Genomic DNA, 17,880 nt, shown 5'->3' with positions numbered 1-17,880 from the left:
CTACGGGGAGCTCCTGGAGCTGCAAACCGGAGACTGCGGTTCTGTAAGTAGGGATCTCCTCGTCTGCCTGCTGCGCCTCCGCCAGTGCTTCATAGTCTACCCCCTGGGACAGGGCTTGGATATTAGGGCGGGAGAGGGTGTCCGCCACGACATTGTCCTTTCCCGAGACATGCCGGATATCCGTTGTGTATTCGGAGATGTAGGACAGATGTCGCTGCTGGCGGGTCGACCAGGGGTCGGATGCTTTCATGAACGCAAAGGTAAACAGTTTGTGGTCTGTGAATGCGGTGAAGGGCCTACCTTCTAAGAAGTACCGGAAATGCTGCATTGCCAGGTATAGCACCAACAGTTCCTGGTCGAAAGCACTGTATTTGAGCTCGGGTGGCCACAGGTGTTTGCTGAAAAACGCCAGGGGTTGCCAGCGACCCTTGATGAGTTGTTCCAGCACCCCACCGACTGCCGTGTTAGATGTGTCCACTGTGAGGGCAGTAGGGACGTCTGTTCTGGGGTGCACTAGCGTCATGGTGTTTGCCAAGGTGTCTTTGGTTTTAATAAAAGTGGTGGCGGACTCCTCATCCCAGGTAATGTCTTTGCCCTTACCCAACATCAGGGCGAACAGGGGGCGCATGATTCGGGCTGCTGAAGGGAGGAAGCGGTGGTAGAAATTTACCATACCCACGAATTCCTGAAGGCCTTTGATTGTGTAGGGTCAGGGGAAATGGCGGACTGCGTCTACCTTGGCGGGCAGAGGGGTTGCCCCGTCTTTAGTAATCCTGTGGCCCAGGAAGTCAATGGTGTCGAGCACGAACTGGCATTTGGCTGGGTTGATTGTTAGGCCATATTCACTCAGTCGGGTGTAGAGTTGACGGAGTTGGGACAGATGCTCCTGATGACTACTGCTGGCTATGAGGATGTCATCCAAATAGATGAATGCGAAGTCCAGGTCGCGTCCCAACGTGTCCATTAACTGCTGAAACATCTGTGCGGCATTCTTTAGGCTGAATGGCATGCGGAGGAACTCAAAAAGGCCGAACGGGGTGATGAGTGACGTTTTGGGGACGTCGTCCAGATGCATCAGGATTTGATTGTATCCCTGGACGAGGTCCACCTTGGAGAAGATCCGTGCACCTGTGGTAGTTGCCACATGGTCTCCAGCCCCCTGTTGCTTTGGGCACCACGTGCAGGGGGGAGGACCATGGGCTGTCCGACCTCCTTATGATCCCCAATTCCTCCTCCTTCGCCAGTCGGAGCTTGTCCGGGGGAAGCCTTCGAGCATAGGTGTGGAGGGGTGGTCCTTGTGTCGGGATGTGGTGCTGTACGCCGTGTCTGGGCATGGCTGCCGTGAACCGCGGCACCAGAACCGATGGGAAATCCGCCAGGACTCTGGTGAAGTCATTGTTGGACAGCGTGATGGAGTCTAGGTGTGGGGCCGGCAACTGGGCTTCACCCAGGGAGAACATTTGAAAGGTCTCGGTGTGGACCAGTCTCTTCCTGGGCAGGTCGACCAGTAGGCTGTGAGCTCGCAAAACATCCGCTCCCAGGAGTGGTTGGGCTACGGCGGCTAGTGTGAAGTCCCACGTGAACTGGCTGGAGCCGAACTGTAGCCGCACCATACGGGTGCCTTAGGTCCTTACTGTGCTGCCGTTTGCGACCTTCAGGGTGGGACCCGGTTCTCTGTTGCGGGTGTCGTAACTCGTTGGAGGTAAGACACTGATCTCGGCTCTGGTGACGACCAAAAAGCGGCGTCTCGACTGCTTGTCCCAGACATACAGGAGGCTATCCCAATGGCTGGCCGCCGTAGCCATCAGTGGCAGCTGTCCCTGGCGTTTCCTGGGAACTTGCAGGGTGGGCTACAGTGGCGGGCTTCTGCGCCCCACCGCTGGTGGTAGAAGCACCACTGTTCATTGGTCTCCTCACCCCTGCCTCTGGGGTTAGTGAGCTTTGTGGCCAGGCCTGGTCTGATCTGCTGCTGGGAGGGTGGCCTGGTGACCTGTGCGACGGACGCCCCACTGTCCTTCTTGGCTTTCCGCAGCACGTCTTCCCAGGCCGACACCTTCCGGGGGTCACTGAAATCCACGGCAGACAGCAGCAGCATATATCCTCGGGCAGCTGCTCCAGGAACGCCTGCTCAGACATGAGGTAGGGCTTGTGTCCTTCGGCCAGGGACAGCATCTCGTTCATCAAAGTCGACGGTGGCTTATCCCCCAAACCATCCAGGTGCAGTAAGCAGGCAGCTTGCTCACGCCGTGAGAGTCCGAAAGTCCTTATGAGCAGGGCTTTGAATTCTGTGTATTTGCCGTCCTCCGGGGGCGACTGTATGAACTCCTCAACCTGGGTGGCTGTCTCCTGGTCGAGGGAGCTCACCACGCGTTAGTAACATGTGACATCCGAGGTTATCTGCCGAATGTGGAATTGGGCTTTTGCTTGCTAGAACCATAGGTGAGGTTGCAGCGTCCAGAAGCTTGGCAGTTTTAAAGAAACTGCATGAACAGATGTGGCGTCGTTCATCTCTGGTCCAAATATCGTTTGGGCCGTCAGGGTCACCAATTGTAGCGGTGTGCATGCAGCGCTGAAATAATGACATGTAGTCGGTGAGCTGCAGTTGCGAAAGAGGTTTATTCAAACTCCGCAGCCTTGCTTTAAAGCCTTCCTGTTCCCACCCTCCCCGGGCGGGAATACTGTAGGGGGCGCGTATTCACAGTCCCATCCTGCGCCCGGGCTTTTCCCCTTGCTGGTGAAGCAGACTTGGCGCCCTCTTTGGGACCGGCCTCAATGCCGGCGCGAGCCACTTTGTGAGCCGGTTCGAGTGCGTTGGGAAGTGGGTCGCCACAATATCATAAAATCCTTGCTATTTGTGTTTACAATCATTGGAACAATCAATTGCACTTCTTTCATTAAGATCTTTAAATTTAATGTCTTTTTAACAGGTTGCAGTCACTAAATGATAGAAATAAACTGGTGTTTCCACAACCCAGTATTACTTAGTCTACTAATTGGAAAACTCAGCATATGTTGTCACTGTGTCTTTATGATCATCTTTAAAAATGCTGCTAAATATTTATCAATTTATGGCTCAGGAATTGTTTCCCTGCCCTTAACATCCATAAACAACAGAAATTGAGTAAAAAGAAAAAAAAAATCCACACTCTTACTTCAGTAGAACTCTTCCAATTTCATTTAGTCGATTTATTCCACAGGTAATTAACGTATTATTCTTATATAGACAGTACACACAGATGTTGCTCTATGTAAGTCTAGCAGTTAGCACTTTAAAGTATTTTATATTTTTACACCCATCATATAATTAAAGATATAAATTTGAGAGCACAAAGGCATAAAATGGGAACATCAGTAGTATGACTAGACAGCATCTGTAGAGAAGAAAAGTGACTTAACATGTCAGGTCAATAACCTTTCATTAGCTTTATCATCTTCACTAATATCTGTATATCTGTTATTAAATGTCCTTGGCATGTAGAATTGCAGAGAACCCAAGGCATTTTATACATCCATTAAAAACAAGAGGGTATGAGAGAGAGGATAGGACCACTCAAGGATAAAAGATGGAATTTATACCAGGAGCCAGTGGAAGTGGGCAAAGTGCTAAATGAGTACTTTATAAGTTTACACCAAGAGAAAGCCAAGAAGGATTTTGATAACAGGGTTATGCTAATTATTCAAGGGCAGGTCGATATGAAGAAGGAGGAAGTGTTAGAATTATTGAAAAAAATTAACTTGGATCATTCTTCAGGCCCTGATTAGATTTATCTTAAGTGAGAGAGGAGATTGTTAGGGGCCTTTTCAGGAGTCTTTGTAACCGCTTTAGCTACAGGTGGTGTCCAACTTGGCTGGAGAATAGTTAGTGTTGATTCTCTTGTTAAGAAGAGCAATAGAGACAAAATAGGAAATTACAGTGGCTATAAAAAGTATTTGCTCCCCCCAGAAGTTTTCATGTTTTATTATTTTACAACATTGATTCACAGTGGATTTGATTTGGCTTTTTGTGACACTGATCAATAGAAAAAGACTCTTTCGTGTCAAAGTGAAAACAGATCTCTACAAAGTAATCTAAATTAATTACAAATATAAAACACAAAGTTATCAAATTTATCAGAATCAGGTTTATTAACACCGGCATCTGACGTGAAATTTGTTAACTTAGCAGCAGCAGTTCAATGCAATACATAACATAGAAGAAAAAAAACCAAAAATAAAAATAATAATAAATAAATAGACCAATTATAGTATACATATGTTGAATAGATTAAAAATCATGCAAAAAACAGAAATACAATATATTTTAAAAAGTGGGGTAGTGTTCAAGGTTTCAATGTCCATTTAGGAATCAGATGGCAAAAGGGAAGAAATTGTTCCTGAATAGCTGAGTGTGTGCCTTCAGGCTTCTGTACCTCCTACTTGATGGTAACAGTGAGAAAAGGGCATGCCCTGGGTGCTGGAGGTCCTTAACAATGGACACTGCCTTTCTGAGACACCGCTCCTTGAAAATGTCCTAGGTTAGTATCCAATATGGATCCGACTAAATTTACAACCCCCTGCAGCTTCTATCGGTCCGGTGCAGTAGCACCCCCACCCCCCGACCAGACAGTGATGCAGCCTGTCAGAATGCTCACCATGGTACATCTATAGAAGTTTTTGAGTGTATTTGTTGACATACCAAATCTCTTTAAACCCCTAATGAAGTTTAGCCACTGTCTTGCCTTCTTTATAACTACATCGATATGTTGGGACCAGGTTAGACCTTCAGAGATCTTGACACCCAGGAACATGAAGCTGCTCACTCTCTCCACTTCTGATCCCTCTGTGAGGATTGGTATGTGTTCCTTCGCCTTATCCTTCCTGAAGTCCACAATCAGCTCTTTCGCCTTACTGACATTGAGTGCCAGGGTGTTGCTGCAGCACCACTCCACTAGTTGGCATATCTCACTCCTGTATGCCCTCTCATCACCACCTAAGATTCTACCAACAATGGTTGTATCATCAGCAAATTTATAGATGGTATTTGAGCTATGCCTAGCCACACAGTCATGTGTATAGAGAGAGTAGAGCAGTGGGCTAAACACACACCCGAGGTGCACCAGTGTTGATTGTCAGTGAGGAGGAGATGTTATCACCAATCCGCAGAGATTGTGGTCTTCCAGTTAGGAAGTTGAGGAACCAATTGCAGAAGGAGGTACAGAGGTCCAGGTTCTGCAAATTCTCAATCAGGATTGTGGGAATGATGGTATTAAATGCTGAGCTATAGTCAATGAACAGCATCCTGACATAGGTGTTTGTGTTGTCCAGGTGGTCTAAAGCCATGAGGTTGTGTCTGCTGTTGACCTGTTGTGGTGATAGGCAAATTGCAATGGGTCCAGGTCCTTGCTGAGGAAGGAGTTCAGTCTAATCATGACCAACCTCTCTAAGCATTTCATCACTGATTATGCAATAATTGATTGCATAAATATTCACTCCCCCTTTAATATGACACACCAATTCATTACTGGTGCAGCCAATTTGTTTTAGAAGTCACATAATCAGTTAAATGGAGATCTATATTTGGAGTCTTATGTGCAGTTAAGGTGTTAAAATTGATTATAGTAAAAATTCTCCTGTATCTTTTGGTCCAAATGCTGGTGAGTCATTATACTGGCAAAAGCTACACCGTGAAGACAAAAGAACACTCCAGACAACTCCATGTAAAGGTAATTGAAAAGCGCAAGTCAGAAGATGGATACAAGAAAATTTCCACGTCACTGAATATCCCTTGGAGTACAGTTAAGCGAATCACAAGATATTGAAAGAATATGGCACAGCTGTAAGTCTATGTAGAGCAGGCCGTTCTCAAAAAACTGAGTGACCATGCAAGAAGGGAGCTAGTGAGGGAGGTCACCAAGAGACCCATGATAGTTCTGGAGGAATTACAGGTTTCAGTGGCTGAGATGAGAGAGCATTCGCTTACAACAACTGTTGCCCAGGTGCTTCACCAGTTGCATCTTTATGGGAGAGTGGCAAAGAGAAAGCCACTGTTGAAAAAAAACTTGCATGACATCTCAGCTGGAGTTTGCCAGAAGGTATTTGGGAGACTCTGAAGTCAGCTGGAAAAAGGTTCTATGGTCTGATGAAACCAAAATTGAGCCAAACACCGCATATCATCAAAAACACACCATCCTATTGTGAAGCATGGTAGTAGCTGCATCGTGCTGTGAGGATGCTTCCCTGCTGCAGGCCCTGGAAGGCTTGTGAAGGTTGAGGGCGGAATGAACGCAGCAACATACAGGGAAATCCAGGAGGAGAACCTAATGCAGTCTCCAAGAGATCTGTGACTTGGGAGAAGAATTGTTTTCCAGTAAGACAATGACCCCATGCATAAAGCCAAAGCTATACAGGAATGACTTAAAAACAACCAAGCTAATGTCCTGGAGTGGCCAAGTCACTCAGACCTCAATCCATTTGAAAATTTGTGGCTGGATTTGAAAAGGGCTGTTAACTCATGATTCCCTTGCAATGTGACAGAGCTTGAGGAGTTTTGTGAGGAAGAATAGGGAGAATTGTAGTGTCCAGATATGCAAAGCTAGTAGAGGCGTATCCACACAGACTCAAGGCTATAATTGCTGCCAAGGATGCATCTACTAAATACTGACTTGAAGGGGGGTGTATACTTAGGCAATCAATTATTTGTATTTTGTATTTGTAATTAATTTAGATCACTTTGTAGAGATCAGTTTTCACAAGAGTCTATTTTCTGTGATCAGTGTCAAATAAAAGCCAAATTAAATCCACTGTGATTCAATGGTGTAACACAATAAAACATGAAAACTTCCAAGACAGCTGAATATTGTTTTATAGGCACTGTAGACCAGTTGGAAATGGGCAGAGAAATGGTATATAGAGTTTAATTCTGATAAGTGTGTGGTGTTGCATATTGGGAGGTCAAATTTAAGAGTAAAGTGTACAGTAAAAGGCAGAACCCTTATGGGTGTTGACCTACAGAGGGATGTTTGAGTGCAAGTTTACAGCTCACTGAAAGTAGCCACACAAATGATAAGGCAGTAAAGAAGGCATATGGCATACCTGCCTTCATCAGTTGAAGTGCTGAACATAAAAATTGGCAAGTCATGTTGTAGTTGTATAAAAACTTGATTCTTCTACTTTTGGAGTGTTGTTTATAGTTCTGGTTGTCACATTATGTGGATGCTCTGGAGAGGGTGCTTTTCTGATGAAGAAAGTAATTTACTGGGATGCTGCTTGGATTTGAGAGCATTAGCTGAAAGTGGAGGTTGGATAAACTTCAATTGTTTTCTCTTGAGCATCAAAGGTTTAGAGTGACCTCATAAAAGCATGTCAAATTATGAGAGGCATTGGTAGAGTTGATAACTTATTTATCCTGGGAGGAAATGTGAAATACTAGAGGGCATATTTTTAGGGTGAGAGAGGGAAGGTTTAAAGCAGATTTACGAGGCAAGATATTTTTTACACAGAGAGTGGTAGGTAACTGGAACACGCTGTCAAAAGAAATGGTGGAAACAGATAGGACAGGGAGGGAGTTAATCAGGCATGTGACCAGGCAAGGTATAGACCCAGCCATGTTAATCTTTAAGGGGACTTAACCCTAGCTACTCTTTTACTCTTAATATAGCTTGGAATATCTTGGAATTTTCCTTAACCCTGCTTTATAGGTCCATTTCATACACTCAATTTACTTTCCTGATTTCTCTCTTATAGTCATGAAGCGGTTCACTTGTTCCCGATAGCTTAAACACCTGCTTTTTCCTGACCATACAGAATGGCAACTTGCACAGGATATAACCTTCTCAAACTATGAACTAATAATTATAATCTGATATTTTCAAAACAAAATGCAAATGCACATCAGTTTGTAATGTTAGAATTCGTTTTTCAATTATGTTTTGCAGTTCTCCTGTAACTTGCCACATTCTTCCTATCTATTAATTAAACCTCCCTATATGCAAGTTTCATAATTGTACTGCCAGTTTTCAATTATTAATGTAAATTGTGAACAGTAGTCACAACACAGATTTCTGTGGAACATCATTTCCTGTTTTTTATGAAGACTGGTTTATCAAATTTTTTTTGTTTTATTACTGCTATTCATTTTTTCTATTTGTTCCTGCACTTCATGTATTTAACCTTAATTACAAATCTGCATATTCGTGAGTCTGCCTTTGTGAAACTTTTAAAAGTCAATAATGATCCCTCTTTCTAAACCTAAGCACATTGATAAAACAATCAAAAATGAATAAAAAGAGTTAATATTGAGACCAGCAAAATGGCATTTGCTAGTTACTAGATGCCATCCAAAATCCCCTTACTCTGCTTCATTAGACTATAGCAGTGTCTGACTCTCACAAAGCACTTTCTCTTTAAATCCAACTCCATTAGTTGGTGTTAGTATGCTGTTTTGAAAAACTACTGAAATGATGCTCTATGTTAAATGACCTCCAACAATCCCAATTATCTATTTTCTTCTGCACCTCTCTATAGCTGCTGGGTTTTCTCCTATGATTATTCACATTAAAATTTTGTTTTGCACCAATATCGTTACCCTGTGTCTCTAAGTATCAATACTTGGTTCCCATCTAATATATGGCAACACAAACGTAAGTGCAAAGATAAGTTGTGGAGAGGATTTATGAAGGACTTATGGAATATAGATAAGTTAAGTGAGTGAGTAAGTTAAGTGAATGTGGGAAAATATGAAATTATCATTTTTTTCCAGGAAAATTAAAACAAAACTTTAAATTTAGCACATAATTGGGAAAGTCAAATGGATGTTATCATTTATGGCTGGCAACTGGATACAACACTAGGGAGGTTATGCTTCAGGGTATTGATGAGACCACAGCCAGAGAATTACATGTAAAGTTATGGTCTTATTTAAAAAGGGGTGTATGTGTTTTGGAAATAGTGCAAAGTTTACTAGATTCTTACCAGAGAAAAAATTAGACAAGTTTGATTCTTCTGGGAGTTCAAAGAGAAGTGACTTGAATTAAACACAAAGGTCCTGTTACCTCTTGTGGGAATTTATAGTTGGAAGTCATTACTTAAAAGTAAGAGGGAATCCATTCACAAACCATAAATGTGTTACTCACTGGAACTCCTTTCCTTAAAGACTGGTGGAAGCAGTGACTTTGAATAGCTTTAGGGTAGAGGTGGATAAATACTTGGTGAGAGCAAAGTGAAAGATTATAGTGGACAAACAGGAATGAAGAGTTAGAGTTACAAGCAGATCAACTAGGGACATATTGAAAGGCAAATCAGGTTCAAGACATTGAGAAGCCTACCCCTGCTCCTAATCCCTATGTTTGTTCTAAATGTTGAAATTATGTAAAAAAATTTTAGTTTCCATGTTTATGCCCAGCTACCCGTAACACCACTGCTCTTTTGCTGTCTTGAAATGATCAGACCTTTGTCTGTCTTCCTACTTGGTAAGCTGTTATTTCTTCCAAATGGGAAACTGAAACCATTGTCCTTGCCAGGAACTCTGTTTTTCAGTCACCAATCCCAATGCTTGGTAATTGATTAGTACTGATTCTGTTTGTTTGCAAATTTCATGTCATATTTGCTTCCAAGATAAGTTTCACCTCATCTGTTGCTGAAATCATCATCTATGTCTTTGTTACCTCTAGTCTTGATGATCCCAAAGTACTTCTGGATTGTGTCCCTCATTCAACTTTCCATAAAGTTTAACTTATTCCATTATCCATTTTTAAATTTGCATTAAAGGCGGATAAAGTAAGGCAAAATAGAATATGAAAATAAACTTACAAGAGGTGTAAAAAACAGATTGTGGAAACTTCTATTGATTGGTAAAAAGAGAAAACATGGATCTCTTACAGATGCAGGGCATTTACTTTTGGAATGTAGTTGATGAAAGCTGTTAAATTCCAAGGACACAATAATCTACATCCAACAGATATTGAAACATATGGCTTAGGGACAGTGGATGTTCTGGTCTTCATCTTCTACAATTCTCCAAATTCGGAATGGTTCACCATTATCTAAGAAAAGAGGGAGAAAGATTAAAGGGAACTTTCCACCTTGTAGTTTCACATCAAGAGCATGAAAAATGATGATTATCACTGATAACTGATTTAATAACGTAACACCATTAAAGGAATAATGGGATTGTGCAACATCAACATGGAACTATGAAATGAACAAATGCTTGACTAATCTATTGGATTGTTTAGAGGACATGACTAGTTTAATAGGTAAACAGGAACCAGTGGATATGGTGTGATTTTCAGAAGGTTTTTGATGCATTGGAGGAAATTGGAAAACAAGGTTTGAGCACATAGAATTGGAGGTAATTTACAGATATGCATTGTAGATGTGTTAATAGACCAAAGCAGGGTGGGAATAAATAGATTAATTGGCTGGCCAGAGCAGATACAAAGTTATTTCCCTTGGACAAGGAGTCTAGAAACATGGGTAAGTCTCAGAACAAGGATTGGCTATTTAGGACTGAGAAGGATTTTTTTCTCCCAAGAGACAGTGATATAACTGAAATTCTCCACCTCAGAGGGTCTTGGAAGCTCGGTCCATGTTTATTCAAAACAGATATTGATAGATTTATGGATATTAAAGGATGTGGAGATAATGCAGGGAAAATAGCAATGAAGAACATCAGCCATGATCTTAATGAATAGTGAAGATGCTGTAAGTGCCTGATGGCCTAACCTTGCTGTTAAGTCTCATTTTTATCATTTACCTCTCTTTTCTTTCCCAAAGATCAACAAACATTTTGTTTAATAACACTTCCTTGTCATCCTTCAAGGTACCACATTAACATTAGATATAGAGCGTTTATTTGTCGGCGTAGCCTTAAATCAATAGATTCGGAAGAAACCACTTTGCCTTTATATTTAAGCGATGAATGAGGCGAGGTTACTGAGCATGCGCAGTACCGTTGGCGTTGCTCTGTCTCTTTGGCGGTCGCCACCCGGCAACAGGACAGAGCGAATACAGGGGAAGTGTCTGGAAACTTGAAGGAAATTTAACGATTAAACGTTTTAATCGGCGGTGATCTCGTGCGATGAATGGTAGTCTATAAAGTATGGCAGTCAATTTTGGGAAGGTCCAGATCGGGATTTACGTCGAAATCAAACGGAGTGATGGTAAGGGGAGTAGGCTTTTTTTCTCCCTGACCGCCGATTTTCGGGATCATTGTTTGGGAAACGCTTCAGCAAGCATTAGTAACTGCCGACTCAACATCAGAGTGAGGGGGGGGACGTGTCTAGAATGTTCTTGCAGAATGGGATGGGGGGGGGGAGGAGGTTTGATTGGCGAGTGTTTTCCGAAAGGAAACGTGCAGTTGTTTGGTTGTCTCGGAAACGGCGCCGGGCGCGTTCTCACGGGTGCGGGGTGTCGAGGCCGGCATTCTCCGTGTCACAACAACGCCTTGGCCGAGCGCTCCTCGGGGCCGGCCGGGGGCGACTGGGAGCCGATGGCCGGGGCCGGGGCCGGGGCCGGGGCAGGGGCAGGGCGCGCGCCGGCGGGAGACACGGCGCGAGTGCGGAAGTGGGAGGCAACGGGAAAGGGAAGGAGCTTGCGAGGGGAAGTGAGAAGCGCAGGCAGAAGCAGACGCGGGGAAGCCCGCTTGCCAGTGTCCAGTATACTTCCGTGGCAGGAGAGCGAAGACTTGCGAAACCTTTCTATTGTTCAACGTGGTGATTGATACCGGCTTTAAAAAGATTACTAATTTGCCACGGTTGTTGGGGGTGGGGTGCTCTGACAGCCCCTCCCCACAATGCGTGTGCCTAGCTTGGTGCAGACTGCACATGCGCTGTGAGCCTCTTGTAGCATTATTTGGCAGGATGGGCTCCTGGTACCAATTCCCGCTGGGTGTGAGGATCCCCGAGAGCAAACTGTAGCGTTTTTGTTAATATTTTCGCTACACGACATGTGGCGTTTTTGTTGGAACCTTGAGCTTAATGTGTTATTTACCCAACCTTATTCATTATTTTGTTCGTAGAAATTTACAACCGTGTATTTTCTTAATGCAATAAATCTATTGTATTTAGAAGAAAGGACTGCATTTATGCTATTTTGTGCATGATCTCAAGACGACCCAATCTGAGAAAATGGGGAATTGGTCTCCTTTTTTAATCTTTCCCATTTAGCCCTGGAGTGCATCAGTAGTCTAAGGCGATTCTTAGTTTTAATTGTTAACTTCGATGTATCTACATAATGAATTAATTTACTTGGTAACTTTGATGGTAAATAAACCATGGCACGTTTTATTTTGGCATTAAAGGTCTTTGGCTGAATATCCAGACAGGCATAAGACATATGGCAGAAAAACAGGCTGTTCAGCCCACTGAGCCCATGCCCATCATCAACCACATATTTACGCTAATTCAATGTTAATCCTCTTTTGTATAATCTTTCACATTCTCAAAAGGATACTGTATATTAACATTCAAACCCACATGTCTTTGGAATGTGGAAAGGTACCCATGCATGCAAACATACAGACATCATCCATGGTCAAGATTGAACTTGGATTTCTGGCACTACTAGCTGTACCACTGTGCTACTTGTATAGAAGCTTGTTTAACATAAAAAGATTTAAAAAAAACAAAAGCAGGTACTTACTCCCAGTCAACAAAGACATGGCATTTCTTTTTCTGATAAAGTCCCTATGTGATCCTTATACTGTTTAATGATTTTAGATACAAGCGGATTAGATGACAGGGAATTCACCTTTATGCAGTTGAGGTTTATGAAGATTTGTAAGCCTCACAAAAAATGTATCCTCATTTGCTCAGATTTGGATTCTCATCCTAGTTTGAGGCAGTGCAGTCAAAGAAAACAGCTGTTAGGATCTTTCCCAACCTGGTCATCTGAGAATTTCCATATTTCTTTGTGATTCCTTTCCATTTAGAACTCCAGTGATCACATGCCCATCTGTAATAAAAGGTACACCAGATGCCATAATGTATTTGAACCTTTAGAAGGCCTTCAATAAGATGTCATGTGGAAAGTCATTAAACAAAATTACAGAACGCACAATAGGTAGACATACTGGTGTGGATTGAGAATTGGTTAATTGTCAGAAAATTTGTAGTAATAATGGATCAGTTTCATAGATCGGAGGCTATAACTAGATGGATGCCGTGGGATTGATGCAGGAATACCAATCTATAAAAATGATTTGGATAAAATCAAATGTCAGGTATATAGGTTTACTAATTGTATGGAGCTTTGTGTGAGAATGCAGTGTGCTTTCAACAGGTATAAATAGGTTAAATGAATGAGTTAGAATAGTGTGGAAAATTTAGGTCATCTGCTCTCCTGGGAAAAAATAAAAACCTGTTTCAAATTGAGTGATTTGTCTTTTCTTGTATATGTATGTTAATGTGCATGTACAGTGAGCAATTAGGAAGGCAAATGGTATTACAAGAGTACATAAGTAGAGATGTCTTGTTTAGTTATATGGAGCCTTAATGAGAATGTATTTGAAATGTTGTGGATGGTTCTAATTTCTCTTAAGGGAGGAATGCAGCAGAAGTTTATCAGATTGACTTCTAGGATGGAAAAATTATAATGTAATGAGAGAGAAAGTAGACTTCGAGTCTCTACAGTTTTGAGTTCAGAAGAAAGAACTTATTTTGATGAATTTTAAAAAAGAAAAGCCCAGACTGACAGGATAGAAGGAGGAATAATATTTCTCTAGTCTGAAGCATTTACATCTGGTCTCAGTATTCAATGACCTACTCCTATTTTACTGTCCTTCTCTTTGTTCTACAAATGGCCAATGCCCTTTGCACCATTCCAAATTATTTATATCATTAAATGGAGACTGTACTTGTTTACCCTTTTTCAGGTGAGATATTGCCATTGCAATGACTTCCTCATTCTTTTCTTCCAAATGCCTTGCCCTCTAAGCTACCCTACTGTGTATCTACCTTTCTGATTGCTTGATGCACTGTTATATTTACTTTGTGTTTCTTGTGAGGCAGCTGAACAAGATTCCAGGGCACATGAACATTGCCAAAAAATGTCAAGGTTTGGTGATCAAGCCTTTTCTTGTTAGGGTTAGTCATTGTGACACAAATGTTTTACTTGCTACATGTTAACATCTGCCTAATACTGTCTAAGTTTTGCTGCATGCGAATTGGACTGCTTTATTATCGAGGAATTATAAATGGAATTGAGCACTGTTTAGTCATCAGAGAACAGCCCCATATCTGTCTTGATGATTAAAGGAAAGTCATTGAAACAGTTGATTTTGGATGAGGTCAGGGTGCTACTCTGAGAAATTTTTACTCTTATGTCATAAGTTTGGGAGGGTTACCTCGCAACAACCGCGGTCATCTCCCTTTCTATGAGTCCTGACTGTGACCTTGGAGTGCTTTCACCTTGATTCCCATTAAGTTATATTTTATTAAGGCTCCTTGTTGCTATTCTTGGTCAAGTTCTATCTTGATGCCAAGGGCTGTCACTCGCCTCACTTCTGAAATTATTAATATGGATTCTTAAGGATGCTATACTATACAAAAATTTTGTTTTCTGGCAATGTTTAAACTGTTGTGCTGCAGGATAAAAACATTGGAAATCAGATAAAACTCTAGTAACTATGAGTACGTGATATATTGATCAGCTTATACAACAGAAGCTTGCTTTTAAAATAACTGAAATCCAGTCTAGAGGGAAGAACATTTTTAAAGAGGTACTTCAAATTTTGGGGAGAAAACTTTGTATAGTACCACCTTGAAACAGCCCATACTCTAGGTAATGGTGTGTCTCTTCAGTTGTTTGTACCTAATATTGGAGATGTGACAGGGTATTTGCAATCAGTGTTAGGTAAAGAGTAAGTATCTTTAAGGATTGTAAGAAGGCAACATTTTCAGAACTGTTGGATCTTTGGTAATTTATGTAAATAATGGGACCCCTGACAGTGTAGTTTTTTTTTCAGTACTGTACATCATGATAGCATTGGTTATATGCATTGAGTTCTTGTTTAGAAATACAAATCTGCAAACCTTGTACTACTTACAACCCAAAAAGTGACCACTGAGGCGACAGGCTGTTTTGCTGGCTCCTGGTGAAACAATTCCATCAGATCCATTTTTCCCCTCCATATTCCCTGATAACCCTGAATTTGTGTTCCTTCCCACCAATCCCCCTTTGACTCTTTCTGTTGTAAATTATACCTCAGTACAAATTTCTAAGAGCTAGTTCTCATACCAAAGTGTCTTTTAGGATGGGAAGATGGAGGAAAATAGGCTGTCGGAAAAACACATGGTCAGAGAGGAGCGTTGAAACTCCTCATGAATTACACCTGAGGTTCAAATCAACTCTCGGGTCTCGAATGTCAGCACTAAATGCTGAGCCATTCTACAACCCTTAACTTTGGACCTGATCATGAGAATAGTACTGCAGCAAGAAGCTTAGCACCTAATTTTTTGAAAATTGTAATATTATTATATTGATAACTGGAATACAACTCAAAATATTTTTCACTTGTCTCAGAACCACTGCATGCTACTCTTGAGCAGAGTAATCTATTGTCAAATCTACATTTTTATATTAAAATCATATACTGTTTGATATTTATAATATAATTATAGTGGATTCTGGTTAATTAGGCTATCAGTTAATCGGGGCAGCCTCTTATTTGGGACAGCTCTTGCAGAACAAAAACTGATCTAGCAAATTTGTTGGGATTCCCTTCATTTGTTTGGAACACTATGCCACTTAATTGGGGCAGAAGGCTATTGCCAAACAGATTCTAGCTAGCGCAATCATACGCACTTGTGTAGCCATTAGATGCTACACCATGCTTAGAGTGTACAGTTCATAAATAGTGTCAGTTGCATGTGTTGTATTCAAAAGGCAGTGATTTTGTCATTGATGGTGAGAAATAAGTACTAAGACAATTACAAACTGTCTTGCTTATTGCGGGTTCAAGCATTCACAACTTGAAGATGGTGGAAATGGCAGGGAGTGAAAATGAAACAATTTCACTACTTCAGTAAGTTAGGAAATATGAAGAATTTGATTGCATTGACAATCATTTTGAATGTTATAATGAAAATGATTTGGAGAATGCCATCATTGATCACATTTTATGAATGTAGTCCATTATCTGCACTAGGTTTTGTTCATTGCATACACTAGATGAATTCCTCCGTTGATAATTATTAGGAACTGCAGTTGCAAGAAAGTTTGTGAACCCTTTGCAATGACCTGGCATTAATTACCCATAAAATATGGTCTGATCGTAGTCTAAGTCATAATAATAGACAAACTTAATCTGACTAAATGACTAACAAACAATTGTACTACTTGTACACAATACTGAGGACACCCTTTTAAACTACCACGGTCAAGGTTCAAAAAAGTATGCAAACCTCTGGGGTAATGCCTTCTACAAAAGCTAGGTGTTCCAGTCAATGATATGAGATTGAAGATGTGGATTGTTGAGGTGCTCTGTCCTATATTTAAATAAAGGCCACACGAAGTCAGGTTGCTGACAGAGGCTACTCTTCTGCAGAAAGATCTGTTTATGTGCACCATATCTTTATTAAAACAACTTTTAGAGGACCTTTGAAGAAGAATTGAAAAGATGCATGAAGCTGCAAAAGGCTACAAAAGCATTTCTAAACACCTGAGTGTTCATCAGTCCACAGTAAGAGAAATTTGCCTACAAATGGAGAAAACTCATTACTGTTGCTACTCTCCCAAGAGCACAAATTGCTGTGCTCAAGGAGGTGAAAATGAGTCCAAGGGTAACAGCAAAAGACCTGCAGAAATTTCTAGAACTTGTTAAAGCCTCTTTTCATGTGCCCTCTATAAGAAAAACACTGAACAAGAATGATGTTCATGGAAGGACGTTATGGAGGTAACCACTATTCTCCAAAAAAACATTGCTGCAAGTCTCAAGTTTGTAAAAGACCACAGGGATGTTCCACACTGTTTCTGGGGCAATGTTCTGTGGACAGATGAGACAAAAGTTGAACTTTTTGGCAGAAGTGCACACCACTATGTTTGGAAGAAAAAAGGTACTGCACACCAACATGAAAACTTCATCCCAACTGTGAAGCATGGTGCAAGGAGCATCATGGCTTGGGGCTGCTTTGCTGCCTCAGGACCTGGATAGTTTGCAATCATTGAGGGAACAATGAATTCAAACTTACATTGCTCAGTGTGGCAGGGCAGGACACTCATGGGCAACTTATTACCATCAGCGTATTAGCATGGGAAGAACATCAGTGATGAAGATTTGAAAGACGTTACAAAGTAAACGCTTTTTAAGTAGCCTCTCTCCCAGATGAGCTAAATCTTTTTTTATGCTTGATTCGATGTTGCCAATACTGAGCCCCTGAAGAGAGCAACTGATGCAACCAGCAGCTTGGTCATCTGAGGCCGAAGCAAGGCTGTGGAACTGGATGGCATCCCAGGGTGGATACTTAAGAATGTGCATGGCACAACTGACAGATGTGTTTACAGATATTTTTAATCTCTCCCTCTCCCAGTGTGGAGTGCCCCCCGCTTCAAAACATCCACCTTCTGGTACCTAAAAAAGACCAAGGTAACGTCTGAATGTCTGGCGTCCTGTTGCACTCACCTCAATTATAAGCAAATGCTTTGAGAGCCTGGTTAAGGACTACATCTGCAGCATGTTACCATCTACACTGAGCCCCCAACAATTCGCTTACCAACACAAGCAAGTGACAAATGACGCAATAGCCACAGCTCTACACACCATCCTTACACAGCTGGCGAAGAGGGATGCTTATGTGAGAATGCTGTTCTTGGACTACAGTTCAGCCTCAACACCATAATTCCCTCCAGGCTCGACCTTCGCCTTGCCTTGTGTATCTGGATCCTGGACTTCCTGTCAGATCGCCG

At 41.8% G+C, this 17,880-nt stretch overlaps 1 protein-coding gene across 2 annotated transcripts in view; it reads left to right on the top strand.

Annotated features, from left to right (window-relative positions):
- Positions 1–10,826: 10,826 nt before the first annotated feature.
- kif2a (kinesin family member 2a) overlaps positions 10,827–17,880 on the top strand; it is a 113,723-nt gene continuing 106,669 nt past the window's right edge. Inside the window, exon 1 of one of the 2 annotated variants that reach the window (XM_059989334.1) lies at positions 10,827–11,138. In XM_059989334.1, coding sequence (XP_059845317.1) covers positions 11,078–11,138 — 61 coding nt within the window. In that variant the 5' untranslated portion in view covers positions 10,827–11,077. The remainder of the gene's footprint in view (positions 11,139–17,880) is intronic. The other variant, XM_059989333.1, reaches the window with a different exon arrangement.

This window comes from Hypanus sabinus, chromosome 14 (assembly GCF_030144855.1).
Source record: "Hypanus sabinus isolate sHypSab1 chromosome 14, sHypSab1.hap1, whole genome shotgun sequence".
NCBI lineage: Eukaryota > Metazoa > Chordata > Chondrichthyes > Myliobatiformes > Dasyatidae > Hypanus > Hypanus sabinus.
The sequence above is the reverse complement of the archived record's forward strand: the minus strand, read 5'-3'. Positions and strand labels throughout refer to the sequence as shown.